At 28.2% G+C, this 23,882-nt stretch overlaps 2 protein-coding genes across 4 annotated transcripts; both read left to right on the top strand.

Annotated features, from left to right (window-relative positions):
• Nucleotides 1–205: 205 nt before the first annotated feature.
• Nucleotides 206–9,275, top strand: LOC116779519 (sodium/hydrogen exchanger 9B2-like). Of its 3 annotated transcripts, none has more exons than XM_032673859.2 (11): nucleotides 206–693; nucleotides 757–817; nucleotides 905–1,008; nucleotides 1,154–1,391; nucleotides 1,598–1,767; nucleotides 1,965–2,179; nucleotides 3,115–3,286; nucleotides 4,996–5,150; nucleotides 5,579–5,743; nucleotides 8,713–8,902; nucleotides 9,098–9,275. In XM_032673859.2, the coding sequence occupies exons 1-11, from the start codon at nucleotides 666–668 to the stop codon at nucleotides 9,187–9,189; spliced, it is 1,590 nt and encodes a 529-aa protein (XP_032529750.2). In that variant the 5' UTR covers nucleotides 206–665; the 3' UTR covers nucleotides 9,190–9,275. The 3 variants fall into 3 exon arrangements, with proteins under 3 accessions (XP_032529750.2, XP_032529751.2, XP_061379327.1); XM_032673860.2 differs by having other exon boundaries at nucleotides 207–693; nucleotides 757–821; XM_061523343.1 differs by lacking the exon at nucleotides 757–817 and having other exon boundaries at nucleotides 208–693.
• Nucleotides 9,276–12,386: 3,111 nt separating this feature from the next.
• Nucleotides 12,387–23,882, top strand: LOC116779604 (sodium/hydrogen exchanger 9B1-like). Its single transcript, XM_032673977.2, has 9 exons — nucleotides 12,387–13,055; nucleotides 13,502–13,730; nucleotides 13,948–14,117; nucleotides 19,657–19,868; nucleotides 20,315–20,486; nucleotides 20,827–20,981; nucleotides 21,157–21,315; nucleotides 21,904–22,099; nucleotides 22,313–23,882. Exons 1-9 carry the CDS (start codon nucleotides 12,977–12,979, stop codon nucleotides 22,348–22,350), a joined length of 1,410 nt encoding a protein of 469 aa, XP_032529868.2. The 5' UTR covers nucleotides 12,387–12,976; the 3' UTR covers nucleotides 22,351–23,882.

Below are 23,882 nucleotides of genomic sequence, written 5' to 3'. Positions count from 1 at the left end.
AAGAAGATTTTTATTCTTCTTCCTTATGTTTTATAAGTACTTCTCATTACCATATGATAAGCAGTTGGTATAAGAATTAAATGCTATTTAAAAGAATAATTACAAGGTTTAATGTCTCAAAAACTAAAAATAACAGCGCATTTGAAAAAGCGCCAAGTCGATTGCCTAGACGTTGATTATTGTATTATTTTATATCACCTGTCAGGAGACTCAAGTGAACTCAGTGTTTATTCTAAAATATTATTGAATAATCAAAAAGAAAAGTAGTGGTTAGCTTTCAAAGGCCGAGTAATATGGTCATTGAACAATGGATAATATTTATTTATAAAATGTCTTGTGTGTAAACTTTGCTATTGAATAACCATCGTAATATTATTTATGACGCATAGTTTCAGTTCCAACGCCATTGTTGAATAAAACTCTATCAATTATTTTCAAACTATACGTTGTATGGGCGTGCATTCTTGGTCGACAATTATTCGACGTACAGTGATTAATCTATTTTCTATTATATCAATTGAATGCAGTGCGCAAGCGGACACTTTTATTAATAAAGTAACCATAACGGAGATCGTACAGTGTTTTAGAGAATAGACGACGGGTCTGTTATGTTACATAACATCATGGATTACGCTTTTTAATTGTGCCTTTAAATATTAATATTTATGGCAATGGCTAATTATCGCGTTAATGGTAAGTACCAATATATTTTTTGTGATATATTAAATACAAGAGTAAAACCCGAGCAAATTATAGATGATGACAGTCCCGAGGGTAAAACTTCAGTACTAACATATGACACTAGCTTCTCTCAAACGTGAGTAAGTAAATGTTTATATCATCTTTAAAAAATAATCGGTTTCCTTCTAATTATAATAACTTTTATATAAAAATTCTCTTTTAGAAACCGGTCTCCAAAGAGTAAAGCCAAACTTTTGTGTATAAAATTGTGTTCTACGTTTCCCTTTGTGCCTGAATTAAAACAGTATGTTGGAGTAATTACATGTGGTACGTAAATTATTATGTGTAGTCATAAACATTTTAGTCATTATGTTTCAAATATTAGAACTTATATATTTTTTTACAATATTAAAGGTGCTTATTATGCAAGACAAATTGTTATGTGCATATTGTATTAAATTATTTATTTTAGGATTATTATTATGGGGATCGTCATGGTTCCTGTTTGAAGATGATGTTCTGCCCGGAGGTTATTTATTCGAAATGGGAGCTTTGGTTGTATCTGGATATAGTTTTGGTCACACGTTGGAAAGATTTACAACATTAAATCCAGTCGTTGGAATGACCTTAGTAGGGGTGACATGGAGATATTTTAGTTCGACAAACTTCCTTAAAAATCCAATTGCAGACTCCATAGATTTCCACCTCAGGTATCTTACACAATTTTTAAACATCGTTTCTAACGAATCATTTAATTCGATGACAAACGAGTAACAGTATCATTTCAGTCATATTATACTAAACCTTATTATTTAAAATAATTTCTATTTATTTTTAACCGCAATTATAATGTATATAAAGTTCTAAATATTTAAAAAAAGGTTCTTCATGTGTTGGTATAAGGTCAACATTTCAGGAGAATTTACCCCGTTATCATTCTAACAAAAGGTCCACTCACATGGAATTGGCAATATATCAAAAACAACTCTATAAAAGTTTTCTCATTGGCGACTCTCCCCTGGATCGTCGAGTGTTTATCTACCGCTGTCCTCACTCACTTGCTTCTGGGGTTCCCTTGGCACTGGGGTTAGTATCATCAATATCTAAACATCAATCTTTCTGTAATTAAGTGTTTGGATAAGAAATGTTATTACAGTACATTTATTAGTAACTTCTTTTAATATAACATAACAATAATTATTTATGGTTTTCATCACAACCGTGAACGTAAATAAAATACGTAATAATCAAAAACTATATAATTTGTTTATGTTTATCATCAGGTATTCACCTTGGCTCTATATTATCCTCGGTATCTCCAGCTTTAATTGTGCCTACAACTGTTGCACTAAGCTCTAAAGGACTTGGCTTAAAAAACCAAATAGCTCTACTGGTAGCAAACGCTGGCGGTTTAGACACAGCCTTCACTGAGGGCATGTTCGGAATTATTAATAGCGCTATATTCTATCCATCAGAACCCGTTTACCGCATAGTTAAGGTTAGTTTCAATATCACTTTCAGCTCTTAAACCTTTAAGTATCCTAAACGGGTTAGTTTTACGAGCAAACTAGTAATAGGATGTTATCAGTAGCCAAAGACGCTTTAGAAATTTTAATATTATCTCATAAAACCAAATTCTATTAAAATTCTCTTCTATCTCATTCTACTTCAAGAAGATAAAATTATGTTAATTTCTTTTTAATAAATCGTGAATTATAAATATGTAAGTATAATCATAAAGTACATAATTATTACATATGAATGAAGATTAAACAAACGTGATTCTCTCCTCCGTCCAATATAAAATTATTTATTGATACTATAAATTTTCACATACTGCGAACATTAACGCTTTCATTATGGCAATAATCAAGGCGGATATTAAACGTAAATATTTACTATTTTAACTCGATATTACACATCATATCGCAAAAGGAATGAACTACTGAAAACAAAAAGACAATAATGTATCCGTCGGGAATAATCGAGTCATAGTGTATCGTAAAATACGATAATTGTACTATGACATATAATTTCAGTTTGATAGTAAAATATAATAACATCAACTGGTATACTATTCAAAATAAATGGTGTGGGAATAACCTAAAAATACTTATTCTTTACATTGTACCGAACATTTTGTGAGTTGTAATTAAATTTCACTAGCGGAAATAATGATAGCTACGACATTTTATAGACACATAGAACTAAAAGTAAAATAAGGGTAACATTACGGTAATTTAAATACATATTTCATGAAATCGGTCTCGTATACTAAGTCTTAAATGTATTGTCTTAAAGTCTTAAACGTGCAAACTAAGCACCAATTAGTTTATCTCAATAATGAACCAATAATATCATAAAAATTTAAGTTTTATGGAATTATACCTATATATATATATGAACATGTTTTAAATATTTATTTTGTTGCAGGCGATCTTAGCGATATTTGTTGGTATCGGCCTGGGAAGTGTCTGGGCTATATTTGTAGATTATATTCCGGATCATAAAGATTTTTATGCTCCAACTGTGCGCAGTCTTCTTATCTTCGCTGGGGGTCTCTTCATCACATATGTATCCGGATACTTAGGATGGGGTGGTTCATGTAAGATTAAAATTAAAACTCATAAATAAGGCTTACGTTAGAAAAAATAAGCTTTTTCCCAAAATTACTAATTTTATTACTTGTACGAGTATATAAAACATATGTAAATATATAGCACGTGTACGTATTCTAGGCAATACAACCTTCATATACAGGATCAATCATCTTACTAAAAATAAACTTCGGTGCAAATGTTGGTCATAAAATAAATACTTAACAAATATTAAAAAAACATATTTTTTAAAAATAAATTTTTAATAAGAAATATTTTAAACAAAAAACATTACAAGAGAGAATCCTTAGATGAACTCCTGATAATTCTTGTTTGAAATTAAATTAAGATTTAGGATCGACGATATCCCATTATGAACAGACGCTTCTAGTTTTAATTATTAACGAATATCTTATCTTCCATTACATATAATTTAATATTCTCGGATATCGCTTGTAAAATGGCGAAGCATAAATCATTGTTTAGACAAAATTCGGCCAGTTTGTTTTTTTTTTTTAATTCTTTCAATAAAAGCCTTAAAATCATGATAACTAAGACTATTGTCCTGAAAAATATTATAAACATAAATGTTTCTTTGTTAGTAATTAAAAAATAAGAACAATAAAAAGTCATATTTTTATATTAATTCCACTATTGTTAAAATATTTCAATTTTTTTTGAGAAATGTATCTTAGTTTTAATGAAAAAAATACTGCTCCTTACCCAAATTAAAAACTAAAGTTACTACAAGTACTTTTTATGATAAGACATTCTTTTTGACAATTACAATAAACACCATCATTTTTTTTTTTTTTTGTAAAAATTTATAAACACTTGTGACGGTTAAAATTCTTAAAATTTATTTTTTCTAAAAAAAAAGTTAAGTCTATAAAACATTTAAGTCTATGGTACCTCTTGAAAAATTTTCTTCAAACTTCATTACGGTTCATTAAAAGAATTTATTTGTCAAGGATCAGGTTTCATAAAATCGAGCTAGCGCATGAAATATGATACTGAAATTAATCACAAAGTACGGGTCAAGGCTGTTACAAACAAATAATTAAATGGGAGTTACATTACATGGAATTTAAACTTTTTGTGTCTTTAATAGATAAGATCTCAGTGGTAATAAGTGTTGCAGATCACATAGATATGTGTGTCGCTATAAGAAATACCATTTCAATTAGATCCAATTTACATCAATTCTTATGACATGCGAGTTTTATCCGATTAAATTCTAGAAATATTTTTTAATAAACTCGGAACTAGGTCTTTGTTCTGGAAATAAACATGAGGATGAACAATAAGAGGATTATCTTTCATTTGAATTTAACAATACGATTTATAAGCATAAAGAAGAATACAAATTAATGAACTAAGGAAGAAAAATTAATGAATTAATAAAAAAAAGCAATATCATTATTACGTAACCATCATTACGTAGGGATTAACAAACAATGTAGATCCCAAGACCGACGTTTGAAAAGTCCTGGCGTGAGATAGTTGCATCTATCAATCTACTTCATCCACTCCGCATATAATTTTGTGATTATCAAAGTTGCAACTACTCAGACTTAAATGAAACTTAATAGACCTAAATATTAACGTATACTGTGTATAGCACCAGCATCTAAATGCACGAAATCTCGACAACAACTAATATTTTCAAGAAATTTTATAACAAAATATGTTGTCATCACCAATGTCTCTTTTCAAGCTGGAGTAGCTATAATGATATGTGCTGGTTCAGCGGCTACTCGTTGGGCTCGCAGAGATTGGCCATTGAATAATAACCCCGTCTCGGAAGTTTATAAACTGCTCTGGACAATATTTGAACCCATGCTTTTTAGCTTAAGTGGATACTTTTTAGAGGTAATTTTCATATACATAAATAACAACTAACTTAATTGTTATTGAAAATTCGATTGCATATTATTTATGTTTAAGATAGTTTTAAATACCGAATACTGGCTACATTAATATACGCATTGATGTTGTTTCAAAAATAATTAATATCTTTGATTGAAAGGTGACCAGAATTTAACTCTACCAATTTTAATTACTCACTCTCTTTTCGCAATATAAAATCTACATTTCTTAAGCAAATAAATATATGTTTTTCAATATCCAATAAGCAATGTTTGAGCCAAATTTTATATAGTTATATATATTTACATAAATATCTGACCTTTGACTTCCTCCTCACGCAGTTTACCGTAACAAACAAGAAAACAGCTGTTTAAAAAACTTTATAATAAAAAAAGCATAAAGTCTAACTAATACCGTATTTATTTCAACAGGTATCTCAAATTACGGTACAAGAATTCGGCCTTATTGTGGCCTGTATATTTTCAGCCCTGTTTATCAGAATGATCACAGCTTTGCTTGTAGCCCTTGTTAATAATTTAACATTTAAGGAGAGCCTATTCATTGCTATTACGTGGATGCCTAAAGCTATAGTCGAGGTAAGGTTAACTTTATTATGTTATATGTTTTTCACTTATTTTTAACTCTATACCCAAACCTTCTAATATTTAATAAAATTAAAAAATATGTTAAAAAGTGGATTTTTTTTTTCAGTTTAAATTTCCTGTTTTTTGATGTCTTTTATAAATATATAGTTATTAAACATTAAAATATATTTTAGTAATGAATGATATAACGCTTTTACTTACGTTTTACTTAACCCATTATGTTTTTATAGAAATAACTGTAGTCAGAGAGATTTATTGGAGATTTATCCATAGAAAGGCGAAATAAAAATTATAAAAATAATTGACATAAAGAAAAAGTTATCACGACCGTTTCGTTTTACTAAACCTGTATCGCATCTTTATACAAAATTATCCAAACTTCATTAATTCTTATCAGTTTGTATTTAAGAATGTTTTTCATTATTATGTTATAAATAAGATAAATATTAGCTACTTCTCTCAAATTCCCTCGTATTCTGTCGTCTCAAAAATAAATTTACAAAAACTGGGCATCTACTGTGAATGTCAAATTAATACTTAAAATAGTAATTTAAACAAATGAATTAGTTACCTGTTTAAAAAAGATCTCAAAAATTATTTATTGCCTATTTGTTAGAGTAACATAATATTCGGTATTTAAATTTTTTTATTTATTTTATATTTATTAACATGAAATACAATTTTGTTTTATTTGTAAATATAAGTTAATATTTTTTTAAAGTAACACCCTTTTTATTGTCTTACTCGCTGTAATTATATTCAAATAAAATTTGAAGTCATACCTCCTATAAGCAAATTTTCAAAATGAAATGTTAAAAAACAACTTCGATTCATGAAAATATATACACTGTACTCCAAACCTGAATAAATGAATTCCTAGTTTAAAAAAAAATACATATTTTTCTAAATTGAAATGTACAAATAAAAGTTACAACTAGGAATTTTAACGTGACTGAGGGTAAAAGTTTATACGAAATGATAATAATACATTTCCATAAATTTGGATTTGAATGTTGTACTCAATGCAAACATGATGAAACTTGTGCAATCAGAACATCTGTTCCTCTTAAAACTCTTCATGTAGTTTGAAACTAACTAAATATTATAAAGTTAATATACACAATACTCTAGTGAAGTTTCACAAGGAAAACTGTTACAACTCTAATATTTTTTTTTTCTTAGCGTTTTTTTAATTTTCTTTTGGTTTTTTCATGTTTCCCGCTTTTTAATGGTTAATACCGATATAGATTCTTTGGATTATTGGCTATATCTTGGAATATTTTTTTACCGTCACACATATATTTTGATACCAATTAACTAATAAAAAATTAATTATACTCAAGAAATTCAACATATTAAGAAACTTAGTTCTTCTATAAAATTGAGATTTTATTAATTTCGATCGCTGTGTGTCTGTTCGGCCAATACTTTTGAAACAATAATATCATTTTATCATGAAAATCTATAAATCTCACGAGGCATGCTAATTCAAAACACAAATTATATTATTGTATTAGTATATTGAGATTTTATCAAAATTTATTACTTAATACCAAGCATTCTATGTAAATATCATTTATCTGTATTTGAATTGACACTGCATTTAGCGATCTTATTATAACCACATTGTCTACGTCGTAAAGTATTGAAATAAGACTTAAGGTTTTGTAAACGGGTTACCGTAATTGAAAAATACTATCTTAGAAGTAAAGTTACTGACCTTTCATTTTATGTTTTTGAATGTTTGATAGACGTAAGTTTATATTTTGTGGGTAACGTACCTCAGACAGCTAAAAGCTTTTTAGGTTTACGTTGTCCGTTGCCCATTTGTCCGTCTGTCTGTTTATCGAGACTGGTTTGAAACTGTCCGTGTCTCACTAATTCAGAATATTTTGACGATCTACTTAAAATATTGAATCTGAAGAAAACAGTGTATATAAAAATTAGTTAACGAAAAAATTCCGAAACCATAAACTTCAACAGCAACAACTCCCTTTAATTATTGTTTTTTATTGTTTTGCGTTTATAAACGTATTTACAATTGGCGATCTAACCGATTTGTTTCTATACCTAGCAATATTACTTTTTTTAAATAAAAATTTAACATATTTTAGCTTTTCAAAATAACAATTTCTACCACATTATTATTACCTCACATTAATAAGAGTAAAAAATATTTTGGTATAAAAATAGTTTAGAAATGTACGGTATCGCTTGCTCCAAATTTTCGATAGGAATCCTCGATCTACAAAAAAAATATGTAAAAATTACTTTCTCAGATTAATTCTTAACCGTTCTTGAAAAAAAAGAACTACACGTATGTTTCACATATTTCAAATCACTATTAAATAATAAACGTAAAAAAGAAACACAATTTTTCACTTACAAAAAACATATTTAAAATAGTAGAATAAATTTTAAAAAATACTCTGTATTATCATCCAAAAATTAAATCTAGCTATAAAATAAGGATATGTCCCAGAGGTTATACCTCCGTCACTACTTGTTAACCATAAAATTGTTATCTCTTCGCCACCGTTTACATTCCTAACTCTTAAGTACGGTAAATACCGCGCAATGCGTATTTTTATTTAGGCGCATAATTCTTTCGTAAATACAAATGAAACAAAATTATTTAACTTCCTTATTGCAAGCAGACTGTTTAATTGTTCTTTAATTTTATAAAAATATAATTTTAACCTGTAAGCTTAACAATATGTGACTAATGAACCAACTGGGACCGAGTTCGATATAAAATTGTCGAATTGTGTGAAACACGATAATTGATGTAATTTCTTTAAACAGAAATATTATAAATATAAAATTAATTATATATATAATTCTAACTACATTTTAATACATTAGTAATAGCGTTGATCCCTAACATTCATATGTATTTACAAAAAAAAACTATGAATTTTCCTATATAAACACGATTGTAATAAAGGAACATTTTCCAGGCTGTATTAGTGAGGGTAGCTGTGGATTCCTTGCCAAGTGATAGCGCAACTGCTCATGATAAATGGATTGCGACCCATCACTCAAAAATTATTGTTATTGCCATAATTTTCACGTCCACGTTGGGGTCAGTCTTAACAACTGCATTAGGCCCAATTCTTCTTTCTCGTGATACAAAAGTTGCACCAATGGGTGAGTTTTTGGTATGCTTAACAGTTAGCTCATACATTTGTATTGGTATAAATGGGTTACATTTGTTTTGGAATAAAGCTTTTAGAAGTTCATCTATAAATATTTATATAAAATTCTTTATATTTTAACGGTAACATTTCATTTTCTTTACAATAACAAATAGCAAAAAGATTAAAATAAATATTCTTCTTTTAGAGGAACCGCAAACGCTATCTTCGTGTCAAGGGGACGACATCGCCAGGACAAATAATATTTTAAAGTCCCCATGTCGTATAGAACAGCTATAAAAACATTAAAAGTACATTATTTTTGTTTCTTGCTTATTTTTTAAACATTTAGCTGACACAAAAAAGAAATAAAAATATTAAATTTATTGTTACATAAGTTATTGGAAATTTTACCAAAGACGCGAAACGGCAATTGAGCCTAAATCAACTCCAGAAGTAGTTATAGTTTTTAAGACTAAGATATAATTAATGGCCTGAAAGTCACGAAGTATAACAGTCAGAAGTACAGAAGTATAACAGTCACGAAGACCTAACTTACATAATGCATTTCAAAAAAATCTCATATATTTTTATGCTATCTGACAAAAGAATTCAAATTGAAAATATTTACATAACCCTGTATAAGGTGTTAGTGCAAAAACCAGAACATATCATAAAATAATAAAATAATATTTAGTATCAAGAGTATTGAAATCTTAATTAAAATAATTCCATACTCAATAAGTAATCATTTATGAATATTTATCAAAGAAATTTTAAAAAATAAAATAGTTCTAAGTAGAAATACACGATCTATTGTGGAAATCCAATACTAAACAATAATAGCAATACCCTATACCAGTATTAGCTACTAGTAGAAATGAGGGATAATAATAAAGTTAATAATATCTTTATTTCAATGATGAACTTTTGTGATTGTGAATTTTGTTTGTAATTATTTTATTTTTTACAATAGAATATCACCGAAAAGAGTTTTTGTTAACTCCAATTTTCTGTTTAAGCCAAAATAAACACAATGAAATTCTTCAATTTATTCTCAGTTTATTGTATTTTCTAATAAACTAGTCAAACAAGCAAACAAAAAAAATTAGTACAAGATTATTTATATAATTTATATTTGATATTATAAATATATTAAAACCAATACATTTATGTCACAACTACGCAGTAAAATATTAAACAGAACCAATATTCTTTTTGTCATTCTCGTAAAATTTAGAAAAACAATAAGGTACGAAGCCTAATCTCCAATAATGGATAGAAGGATTACCTCCATCCTTAATAATGTTACATAAAACAAATATATTATAACAAAAGCAAATTGTTCTTGTTTTCGAATTATACGAAAGCAAAATAGAATCATTATCCCAGTGCGCATTAGGAACAATTTGTTTTAGGGTCTTGAAAGAAATATGGTGAAGGTATAAAATAAGGTATACACACTTCTAACAGCATTTTTCTTTTTTTAATTTATCAATATACAATTGATATAACAATTCCTATAAATTGCAATAATTCTTTTACCTTTGTTTAACAAAATACGTTGAATTTCAACATAAAGTTGTAGTCAAATATAAAAAAAAACAACATACAAAACTAAACATAAATAGTATATACCTATCTTCTGATATGAAGTACTTCTTCCCTCTACCCAGTACTCCACATTTTATTTTCAAGGCTGATTTTTCCCTTGTCACCAAATGATTCCCTAATTCAATGTCGTTCGCTCCGTCTAACTCAAGGACCCTTGTACTCTTTTTAACGTTAAAAGGAATTTCCTGAAATATGTATGGTACATAAAATGAGTTTTCTGCCGTCCACACTTATGGTTGCAGGATTACAAAATTTCTTTCCGTTCAAATAAAAGTCTGGCAATTAAATATTTAATTCTCTGTACCATACTTTTTGTGACCGTCCTTGCAGACTAATAGAACTACTAATGGGAAGCTTAATTTCGTTCATAAGAAAACAATTCCAGTATTTATCCGCTGACTTAAGTAGTACTAGTAAATGGTCTCATAATAACCTAAAGACTTTTGAATATCCAACAAAACGTTATGCGGTCGATATAATAAAATTAGTTAATCCTAATATCAGATTAGTTAGACTCTCCACCGATGTATATTTCTTTAAATGCTGATAGAACACCAAACATAAAAAATCCTAGAAAGGTCAATAATTATTATTGACTTCTATGTTATCACCATGACATCTGTATATTATAAATACGAGTTAAACTGTCTCAATAAAGATGTTTAGCTGAAATTTGTGAGTTTATAACTGAGTACAGCCCTGTACACAGACCTAAATTGTAAGAGAAAAGATTTTTGATATTTTGTTTTGTACTTTTTATGTATGTATTTTGAAACGTTCTTAACACTGAATTCTTATTAAATCTCCTACTCCATAAAGACACCTTGAAGGTTTAACCTTGGTGGCAGAACAGTTTTCTAGATTGATGTAACCTCTAGATTTGGGTCTCGTAAAACAAGCTTAGATTAAAACATAACATAGAGCTAAGGTAAACATCAATATCTTGCAAAAGAATAGGGGGAAAAATATTGAATACGAAGTGGTGTGTTGATGATGTAAATTTTATTTTTTTGCTGGCCCTACTTACTGCAATATTGGTAAATAAAATGATAAAATCAAAGAACAAAACATATTGTCACAAAATAGTCCTGTAAAATATGATATTATATATAATTCTTTTCTCACTTAAATTATGTTTTAATTATTAAAATAAATAAATATAAATTGAAGGTTGCATGCAACCTTAAAAGCGGCATTTTATTTTTTAGTAGTATGACTACTACACAACTCTTTCTCGCCATTTTAACCATTTCACCTACCATTAAAAACCTATATTGTTTTTATGATACTCAGTTTAAAAAATAATAATAATTACATTGTAATTTATGAAATTCCTATTAAATGTCAATTTTATTTTAATGTTTTAAAAACATCTTTAAGACATATTTTTACAGCCATTACTCAAATTTGCCTTGAAGGAGGATCAAAGACTCTAATTAGTGTTTTAATGCACAGTATAAAATCCGAAGTGGATATGGCTTAATATTTTTTTATAAATTTAACAATATTTTAAATTATATGTATCAATTTGTGTATATGTTAATAGTAATGTTAAAAGTATTTTGAATTAAGAAACTATATCGAAATAAATTCCTGAATATTAACAACAAATAATAAAAATGATTTATCTTTTACGCGATAAGAAGAAATGAAGTAGATTGTAATCCTTGATACTTGACAAGCTAATTATCTGCTGAAATAATGAAAGATTTCTTCACTTAATGCTGTGAAAATATGGATTTTAATTTGTAAATACAAAATAAATTAACTAGTAAAAGATAATGCATGAAACGATATGACAATATTTTATGTTAAATTGTATTTGTAACCGAACTAGACAATAAAATTTCATTTTATTATTTAAAGTTTCATGTTTACGATAAATTTTCTAACATGGATAGAAAAATCAAGTATTGCATTAGGTACAAGACAAATAGATGACCAATTTAATGTTTATACATGTGTAATAAATAAATCAAGTTTAACAAGGAATCAAGGCAGTGTAGTGTAGGCTACAATCTTGTGACAGAAATATTCTGACCTTTGTATTGCTGGAAATTGATACATATTTACGTAGCGCTAGGTCATTTTAATAAATATATTCTAAGATGTTTAAAATAAACATAAACACACGATTGTGGAAGAGAAGTTCAGATATGTCACAATTGAAATTCAAAAATTTGAACTAGTACCTACTAATAAGAGTAATAATAATATGAGTACTATTTAAAGATATAAAAGCAATTATGCTTCTCATACTCCAAAGGATGTAATGACTTTACTTTGTTCTATTATAATTAGTGAAACTCTTGAACGAAGACGATGGATTATTACTCAGTATCGCGTGTGTAGAGGACGAGGATGGTATAATGCAAGGAAGCTTATAAGAGTTTTTTGTGAATAGTAATTGTATATCATTAATGAACTAAAAAACTGTGAAGTCATCATAGTCCCTTTTAACTGTCGATAAAGGATGAATTTAATTAAAAATGATTTGTGGTATTCTAAAAAAATATGTACATTAATGCACTATATTACTTTAGTTATATTAGGTAAGTCAGTTTTGAATAAAAATAAAAACAAGTTATTGGTATAGGTAAAAAAATATAGAATTCTTTCGACTTTTCTTAGAAGTTGTTATTAGCAATTTAAAAAAAAATTATTAAAGTAGTCTTAAATTATGTCAAAGAGTCAAAATTCTTTCATTTTAAAGAATTAAATAAAAAAATAAGATGGATATAACTATAATATTAATCTAATTTAGTCAAAATATTTGTATTTACAAAAAGTTCTTATCGCATCGAAATAGGAATAAACACTATCATATTTATTACATACAGCAAATCCTTTATTCATTCTATGTTTTTAATAAAATTTATTCCATAATATTTTTTCAATTTTTTAATTCAAGTACACAACCCTATTAATTAAAAATAATTATAAGGTATGACAACTATATTGTCTCATTAGGTGATTATCAACATATTTTTTTTAACAGGGGGCTTGACATGGGGTATATTATTCTGGGTTTGGGGTGATACTTGGGGTTTAAGAGGAGATTCGTTCAGACTGGCGAGCCTTGGCGTGATCGCGTGGGCTACCGGCCAAATTCTACAACAGTTTACTACTTTGCCACCAATATTAGCTGCTCTGCTAACGGGCATCATCGCCCGTCATCTTGACTTTGTTGACATGCGACGTTTTGTTTATATAGATTCATTTTTGAGGTAGATACTCTTTTTTGTGTAAATATTTTGTTTGAAATAAAGACTTCTGACAAATATTCTGTTCTAACAATCATGTTTTGTATAAAATATATAAACCAAGACACTTTTTGAAATATTCATAGATTCAAACCTTAGAAATACAATTGACTGTATCCTTCAATATAATTTGTCTTCTCTAGTTTAACAATGTCAAACATGAACTCTAATTGTGCTCCAGGAAAATATACCCTGTCATTATTCTTGGCAAAGGATCTCTAGGATGGGATGTTAACTATATGAGACAAAACTGGAGGCAAATTGCTACATTAGGAGCCTTGCCTTGGAGTATAGAAGTAGCTTTTGTAGCAATAAGCACTCATTATCTACTCGGGTTTCCTTGGATTTGGGGTATGTATATTTAATTTGTATTCATATTAAGAATAAATAATTTATAATTTACCGAACATCATTGGTATTGTTTATGAATCTTATAAAAGCTATACAACATCGTGACCTAGTCTATTTTTAGCTGAACAAATATTTTTTTGTCCTTAAAGCTCTCAATGTTTAGATTGATATAACAATATACCCAACATGTCGATCGTCTCAATAAGATGATATAACATTAATAACGAGATGTTTTTAAATTTAAATGTTTTAAATTAAAATATATAAATATATTGAAATGTATGATAAAACCTCGTGATTATGCGTGTACACGATAAAGTTTATATCGGATTGACTTAAACAAATAACTCTACATAAATAAGAATTTTTTAAACATATAAAATGAAATAAAATATAAACAAAACCTAACTGGTTCTAATTATATGTTTTAACACCTCGATATTAATTTTCGGTTTATTAGTTTCAACATGAAAGTATATACATATATATATATCTACTTATATGGTGCAATAGTGGAACATTTGTCGTTTTTGATCAAATATCATTCAACGGAAGGTACCCTAATACAATTGATAACTTTTTATGCACCTTGACAGTGTCGTGAAATGAACTCTTAGATCAAACATTACGAGAAGTTCAAAAGTTATTTACACATACACGTTCGATGAGACGACATCAAAGAAGTATCTCTTCATTTACTTTATTTTAAATAAAAACAGTCGTTATAAAATACAAATTAGCTCTCATATCACACTATACCCGTTATACCCCCATACTATGTCTCATAAAAATAATGCTCAAAAATGTATATGATAAATCCTTGGAATATTTCATATTTTAAAATGTTTAACTTATATATTATACTCATATTTTAAATTTTTAACGTAACATTATGTATATAATATATACTTCAGTTACACAATCTTATTTTAGAACATTCAATGCTATTTTAATTTAACCTACATAAAAGGTAAATACTCTAATACAACCTCTTTTCAAATTTGTTTGATGAAGCTGGCAAACAAATCTTTTAATATTTTATAGAATTCAAAGTACATATCACTTTTAAGATTAATCACTTTACGTAGGTGATATTATAACATTTCTGTCATATCGTATTTTTTATTTATTACAAACTATCTTGCCTTAAATAATTTTAATTTTTTATACGGGGTCGTTCTCGTGGACCGTACCAAAATCCGAGTCTAAGAAAGATGAGATGTTATTATTTTATTTGGTTTGGTTTTCATCATGAATCCCATCATTGAGTTAGATTCTCAACAAGTTTTAATCATACCCTCGTGGTACGCAGTGTTTAACTTTAACGGACCCTTTTTTGACAGAAATACATAAATAAACAAGATAGATTACATTTTACTTCCTGCGGTCTACTTAAACTAGTTACATTCGCTGCATTTTAGGCATAGGTATTTCCTGTCCCCGCTTTAGAGTGTCGGCATATACTTAAAATTTTTATATGTGTAAGTAACAAAAAGTAATGAAGTTAAAAATAAAAGAACCCATAAAGTACTAACAAACGGGCGTCCATTACTATATTTGATTCCTTTTGTGACAAACGATAGTTTTTCATTAACCCATTTTGTTTAAAAATTCCCAATTTATTTGTAATTTTATTCAATATTTAATCCAATTAACAAAATAGTAGAGATCTTCTATGTCAGTTTAATTATTTCTCTCTGTTTTTGTTAATTTTTAAAAAGGTGTTTCTGAATGTTTCGGAAAAAAATTCTTAGTACATATTTTTGTTTACACGTACGACGACGTTTTATCTGTCTTCATATAACTTAATTAAAATTTTTAATACAATTTATTAAAATATTCTTATTTGTAATAAATAATTCATATCTATTTAAACTTCAATTGATAAAACTTATATTTAAATTAAAATTACCTTCAACTCTACAATCTAAATAACTTTTTTTATTCCTTATATATATGCTTTCTCTTTTCTTCAGAGGGTTGCGCAGGGTGTTTATATAGAGTAATTATATTCCGTTAAGAGTTATACTTATTTTCTTTATACATTTAAACACTCATCCATTCCTTCTTGCGATTTATTCCTATACATCTAGAAAAAAAGAATTCGAACAACGCTAAAAGTAATGCGTATATCTTATATTAAGGAATATTTACACAATTTAAACATTAAAAACATATAATTTTAGGCTTTTAGTCATAGTACATTGTAAAATGTGAACCTATAAATGAATAAAAATAAAATAAATGAAGAAAAAGATTAGTAAAATAAATATTTAGTTAGATTTTTCTCCTTCTTTACACTGGTCGTTTTATGGATATTTTTTTAAATAGAAAATGTATATTTTTTCCTAGTAAAATATGTTTTATTCGATTACTAGACCCTTCTTTATTTTTATATATAAAAAGCCTTGGTCGACACTGAATAGAAATGCAGATACAAAGACATGAAGTCTGAGATAGATTGGGTTGCGAAAATATGTATTCACTATACCTGGCATTGTGACAAAATATTCAGATTCGGGAAGGGTGATCCAATTTATTCTGTGTATTTTTTACCTTATGAAACTTTTTAAATGTCATGTTATTTTCAAATATAGCTAAGATTGATATTAACCTATTAAAATGAATTTTTATGTCCGGATTCCAACTTCTATGAAGTAAATTTGCTTTGATATTAAAATACTATTCATTCAATAATTTTCCCGGTTTCTGAAAATGCTAATGAGCGACAATCAAGCGGACATTTATGGAAGTTTTATATAAGGATTATTTGTTTTAAAATAAATATGTCTTCTGTATGATCTAATCAAAGACTTCTATGCTAACTGCGTTAAGTAGACCATCAGTATATAATAATATTCTATTATTAGTATAATATGTGCAAGTAATATTATTTATTTCAAACACTCAATTTCTATTTTAAACTATCCATTTATTCAATAACACTATCTCTAGTATCTGCGTGTGAATTTGATCCCGTTGCATGAATGTTTCACTATATATACTATATATGAGTGCAGTACGGGTAGGCTTATGAGTGTGTGTGTGTTTGTTTTACCTATATGGGTGTATTTGTGCGTGTGAATGAAACTGTACCCCTAAGGCACATTTACTCCAAAGGCTTCTAGCTCTAAAGTTAAAAGCACTTTGTAAATATTAAGGACTAATCTATAATCACAAACTGTGTAGTTACCTTTACCTTTACCTTTACTCATCAATCATCAATCAATCCATATCTATATACATATTAGTCCCTCGCCGCGTCTGTCTGTTCGTGATAAACGGAAAAACTACTGCGTAATCGGCGCAATCAAACAGTTATCACCACTCGATAGCGTAATTCTCGAGGATGGTTTTAGTATATAATTTGTTAAGTTTTTGTATTTACTTGTGTGTACATTAACGCTTTTTGTTGAAGATGTCAAACATGACCCGTCTGAGAGCTTTTAAAGAAAACGCTGCCTAAAGTCTTTGTGATATAACAAAATAATATATGGTGGAATTGTGTATCTTATATAGGTCTACAGAAGAGTCCGCAGTGGCATATGTACTATATCCATTTTACAACTTTTAAAAATTGACATTCCTAAAGCGTTTATTGGAAAGCTTTTTACATAAATACGGTATTAAGTCTTATCAAAACAAATTAACTTCATTTTCAAGCCTACATCAGTTTCTGTAAATTGCTTTTTAAATCATTTAAATCGAGCGTACCATTTGAAAGTTATCATAATATAAGTTTAATGATTCTCAAAATTAAATAGGCTATTTTTTATTTAATGTAAAGAGCCCGTGCGAAGCCGGGGGTTGATACATAGTTTTCCATGAATGTGTCTTCTAATTTATTCGAATATACTTGCGTTTTGAATCGTCTATCACCTTACATGTGTGTTATATGTAGTTTTTGCTTTTTTGTTTTAATAACACGTAATATAAATAAAGTAACTTTTAATATTTCTTCATATACGTATTTATTTTTAACCTTTAGGCACTTATTATGCATGTTTCTTGCATAATCATATTTGATTATATTCTAATTACACCGAATGAAATTTTGAATAAAACTCCTTACAGTTACCATTTTCATACTACGTCTTGATGCACTTCGAATAATAGGGATTGATACAAATTTGATTTCTTGTGAAGAACAATATTTACTTGTTCAAACGCTCCATATTAACCAACATTTTATTTTATGAACTAATTTATATATATCTCAATTCGATATTTCAATGTGGACCACATTTAAGATATCTAACTTCGGCACTTATAAATGGTGGAGTAATTTTCTTAACTTTGTAATATTTTAGATATTAATTTTGAGGCCATTGATTTACTTCAAACTTCAAAGCAAAGAGCTGTGAGCCCTTTTGCCATTTAAAGTCGAAGTTTCATTTGAAGGCATTTATCCCGCGTTCGTTTGAAGAAATAACTCTTTAATTTGTAAAAGATAGCTATTGACTCTTAGTTTTAGAAACAGGCGTGTCTCAAGTTAATTTAGAATTTAAAATACAAACTTATGTATAAAATATTTTGTAATGGAGATGCTATAAATAATGTTTTATTGGTTAAGTCTCAAGCACATTAAAATTTAGGATAACTTTATAATAAATAGCGGTTCATTCATTATGTCCTTATGAGAATAATATCCCCACTGATTTAACGAAACACTACGCACATTGTTCATGCAACAGTGCGATAAGCTCCTGCGGCCATTACATAAATTTACTGAGCGCTCTCTGCGATTTAAAATTCAAATGAATTAAAATAGTATTTTAAAAACACGAATTTAAATCGCAGGTTTATACCACATAATAAAAATAAAATTTGTCACGATGCAATTCAATAGAATCCGATAGGACGTGATGTAATGCAATTCAATAAATTCTGTCATAGAAATCGCATTGCAAGAGAGCTGAATACATTTCAATGCGTGACATACTTTTGCTTTACACCATCCACAGTGAAATGGTTTTGGGTAAGGTGTTGAGCTGAGTTTTTGTAATTATTATATAAGTGTAATATTACGAAATCTTGACTTTTATGTCTACGCGTTTCTTAAAAAATTTACACTTTTAGTGCAGATACTTGTCATCTACACAAACACTGACATTATCACCATTTTTAATTCATAAATCATATCTGCTAGAAATTCTTACTATAAAATGAATTATATTTTTAACAAAATAAAAATAATTAAACAAGGCTTTTAAGCGGTTTCTATTATTGAATAACAAAACGCATCCAGAAGTGTTAAAATTTTATAAATAAAATTATTATCCTTCAATAAGTATTTAGATTCATTACACTAAATTATAATTCCATACATATCCAAGAATTGTTAAATTTTCTAACGTACTTGAACCAGATAGGGCTTTGTAACATACAAAATCAATTTGTCAAAGAATTTAGAGTAAAGGAAACTGCTGCCATTCAGAATTCCCTTCCCGTTGTTAGTTTGGAACTTTTCAAATTTTTCACGTCGACATTTGAACGCGGAAAAAACGGTTTGGTAGTATTCACTACTACATTTCTGCAGGTTTTCTATTGGGATCTGTTTACGCATCCGTGTCGTGCCCTGTGGTGATGCCATCTGTACTGAAGCATGCGAAGAATGCAAGTGGAACAGTCAACTGGCCGCAACTAATTTGCACGGCGGGTGGTCTGGACACTGCGCTCAGTGTCGGGATCTTTGGTGTCATTTTTAGCTTTATGTTTTATGAAACGGACTACAGTTATCGTATTTTAAAAGTAAGTGTATAGTTTTTCATCTGTAGAGAAAAAAATGTTAAACATCATTAAAATAGATAATTAACAAATATATTGTTGGTAATTTATTAAATGTTTTGTAGAAACAATTTCCCAATTTGGATCAAAAATCCGTTAATAGAGTTGGAGTTCAATTTCACTGAATTGTCCAGTTCAATATATCATTAGCCATGTTAAGTGTTATACTCGACTCTCAATGGCCAGCTAAAATCACGAAAGGACGGTCTATATAATAGACAATTACCAATGACTTCATATAACACAATGTAAATCGCAATGCCTTTATTGTATGGTCGCGTCAGCAATATATTTCTTTAACAATGGATTTCTATTGTTACGGACAGAAATATATATTCATATTTTTTTCACAGTACTGGAGGTTGAATATATGAAGATGTGAAGTACTGATCATTTTTATTTTCTTTCAGGCAGCTTTAGCTCTTTTCCTGGGAGTATCACTTGGGGTGGCTTGGGGGAGCCTAGCGAAATTTGTACCCCATTCAAAGGATTACTACGTCACTGAACTAAGAGTTTTATTCGTTCTCGTTGGAGGACTTTTCTGCAACTTTTTTACCGGAGCAGTCGGATGGGGAGGCACTGGTTGGTAACAATTAACATTATACTTCGCACAATTTTATTACATAGAAGGTAATAAATATTACTCAACCATTTATGAATGCAAGAAATAAATATATATTTCATAGGTTATAATTCAAGTTTAAAATTCTGTTTCACTCAACGTATATTACCCGTTTAAAATTATCACAAAACATGGCGTTTTGACATTTAAAATGTCTTATTTGATTTGCTCCCATAGGATGGGTAGGTTTTTAAAAATGTTTTCTTAACAATAACATATCTCTGAATATCTTAAAATCCTTGTAATAAGACGTTGCTTCTAAAATGAAATTTACTTTATTAATTTGTAATATTTTTTCAGGTGGAGTCGCTGTACTGGCATGTAATGCTACCGCTGCCACGTACTGGGCGAAAGATGAATGGAAATTGAATCAAAATCCAGCTTCCACCGTTTATAGAGTCCTTTGGTCATTTTGTGAGCCCGTTCTCTTCGCTTACACTGGCACTTTTTTCATTGTCAGTTTAATTATACTTGACCTACACATTAAGTTAATAAATAAAGACACAAACCACAAATATACCATAATCCTAATAATTTGTGCCTTTTAAATAATAAATAACTTCACTATTTAGAGTTCTTGAAAGGCTTAGAAAAATAAGATTTTTTTATTTTATTATGTGTTGATTTCAGTGGCACAGTTCAATATCAAAAACGTTACTTATAGGACTGGGTGTTTTGTTTGCCTGTCTTACCGTGAGACTCACAGTGACATTCATCACTTGCTGGAATCTGAAGTTCAAGGAGAAGATTTTTGTTTGCTGCACTTGGATTCCTAAGACCATTGTCGAGGTAAAACGATATTGTATTTTTCTTTTGTACTGACCTCTATTTATACACATGTAACGTACAAGTAATGTAAAAATGGCTACCTTGAACAATAAAAAATAAATATATTCAAATAGCTTCAAAAAACCGTAACTTGAAATTGATAAAGACTTTTATGTTTAGCAATAACATAGCGAGAAAGTGGATTCTCTTATATTTATGTCCACAATAAAGAGACAGAATAAATATTTAAATGATGAAAGCAACTCATATTGTAACGACCTTATTACTTCGAAAGCTTCTTACTCATTTGCAAGAAATCTCTGTTCGGAGCGTAAATACTTTTATGTATTCCACGTTTTTTTTTTTGTTTATCATTATGAAGCAGTCCTCGATTTAAAAAGAAAATAACCTTTTTTATAAAGGAACGATAAACGGCACTTAATATATATAATGCTGAAAATTCTTATTAATGAGGAGAAATATTTTCTGAACTTTATATTAATTTATCAATAAAACTTGTTAGGTTTATTTATATACTAACCTGTACAAATATTTTTGTACCAATAACCGATCTCAATATTTCCTTCTATGCAACATGTTTCCTTTCAGGCTGTATTATGTCCCCTAGCAATTGAAGCGCTAATTATGTCTGACAGTCCGGTTGACAGCCAAGAATTAGTATACGCCGAGGATCTTATAAGGTTGATAGTACAAGCAATCCTTGTAACCACACCCATCGGTTTCCTCTTGACAAACTACCTAGGTCCCACATTACTTCACTGTGACCAAGGTCGTGATGAAAGCAGTAAGTATGAACTGTCACTTAATGTTTTGAATTTCAGATTTTTTATTATTTATATTACTTATTATTTATACATTTCATAATTATCATATATTTGAAACACTTACTTAAATTTCTGGTATTATCCTCAAATTATATTGTATAAAAACAGAAACTGAATGGATTATTTTAATATTGGTACAAAATCTCCTTAATTTTTAAGTAATTTGTTTACAGAAGATAACAAATTTAGAAGAGAATCGAGTGGAATTTAGACTTTCTAACATCCAGAGACTTTCACAAAAATACAGAAGGAAGCCTATACAAGTTATAAACTGTAAAAGGGTTGTGTGTGTGTGTATTATATAGACCGACTCAATATTTACTCAGTAAATAATAAATGAAGCACAAATAGTAATCCAAAAAACCTGCATTGTATAAAAAATGTTTTTGATTACAAATATTCAATTAATATAAATTAGGAGTAAAGAATTAAAGGTAAAGCAAATAAGGAGTTATTTAACACGAGGAAAATGTTGAGATTTTTCAAATTTTTGTTATGAATAATATTATGACTGAAAATTTACAATCTATCAAAACATTTTACATAAATTTTATCTGATGATATTTTTTACGTCTCAGTAAGTAAGTTATAAGTTTGATTAAAATTTTATATTTTAACCATTCAAGAGACTATACTTACTTAATAATGTAATCTCACTCCCTCGAGAGAGATACTTACTTTAGTTTTATAACACACAGATACACCAGTTCCTGTATCTTATTAAGTCCATTATGTGTATGGGCCAATCGAAACTATTGTCTCATTAGAATATCTCACTACCTTAACCAAAGAGTATTAGTATTTTATTAAATAACAATTAACAATTGAAATAAAGGAAGCTATTACGCATAATATAAATAATGAAAAAACATCATTATTACTATCTTTTAATAACGTTTTTGTCACAAATCATCTTTCATACTTATATTATTGAGATTAAACGATAAAATAAGTCATTTTCATTCATAAAAATGATTATTGCAATACTTCTTAATATCTATCTCACTGTTTCTTATAAACTAAGTAAATACCAAATTATTAATAAATAATAAGTAACAGTTGACTTTCATCTCAAGCATTGATCAGGACCGACAATTTGGTTTCACTTTCGACTGAAAACTATTATGGATTAATACTGACTTGAAATTTTTGTATAAAATCCTTGTTACTATCTCCTGATTGCATACAATTTTTATAGTTACCACTTATCTACAGGCATAAAAATATAAACCAAATCTTTATAAAAATTAACAAAATATTCATTAATAATTTCATAATCTTTGTAACATAAATATATAGTTTCATAATATTCATATTTTTCATTGAACACAAATAAAACACTTAACATTAGCCACCAAAGTGTCTAATATTTTTTGTATATAATTAAAATTTATACATCGTTAGTTCTCGATTATTTAGTCACTTATAAAATAAAAATATAAAATTTATATCCCGTATCATCAATACTTAAAAAATTACAATACAATACAACAGAATATGTTGATATAAGATCATCCTGATTCGAAAATATATTCCATTGATTGTCTATTCCACAAACATATAAAATCTGCTACATATAACGTATATTGTTATAAAATTAAAATTGTTGATATGAAATATGTAATTTTTTGACATTTCATTATATAAAGCCATATCATTTTGATCATTACAATCCATGAAAGTATGTACTTATTAGGAGATATTTATTTAAGTTAAGCGAATAAACGTTACTTTTAAAAATAA

The sequence above is a fragment of the Danaus plexippus genome, chromosome 2 (assembly GCF_018135715.1).
Source record: "Danaus plexippus chromosome 2, MEX_DaPlex, whole genome shotgun sequence".
NCBI classification, from domain to species: domain Eukaryota; kingdom Metazoa; phylum Arthropoda; class Insecta; order Lepidoptera; family Nymphalidae; genus Danaus; species Danaus plexippus.
The sequence above is the reverse complement of the archived record's forward strand: the minus strand, read 5'-3'. Positions and strand labels throughout refer to the sequence as shown.

Coding starts and splice junctions, on each gene's coding strand:
- LOC116779604 (XM_032673977.2), top strand. CDS start 12,977: ATGAATTTAATTAAAAATGATTTGTGGTATTCTAAAAAAATATGTACA. Junction 13,731..13,947: donor TATATAGATTCATTTTTGAG/GTAGATACTCTT, acceptor ATTGTGCTCCAG/GAAAATATACCCTGTCATTA. Junction 20,487..20,826: donor AGTCGGATGGGGAGGCACTG/GTTGGTAACAAT, acceptor ATATTTTTTCAG/GTGGAGTCGCTGTACTGGCA.
- LOC116779519 (XM_032673859.2), top strand. CDS start 666: ATGGCAATGGCTAATTATCGCGTTAATG. Junction 1,009..1,153: donor TGTTGGAGTAATTACATGTG/GTACGTAAATTA, acceptor TATTTATTTTAG/GATTATTATTATGGGGATCG. Junction 1,392..1,597: donor TCCATAGATTTCCACCTCAG/GTATCTTACACA, acceptor TCAACATTTCAG/GAGAATTTACCCCGTTATCA.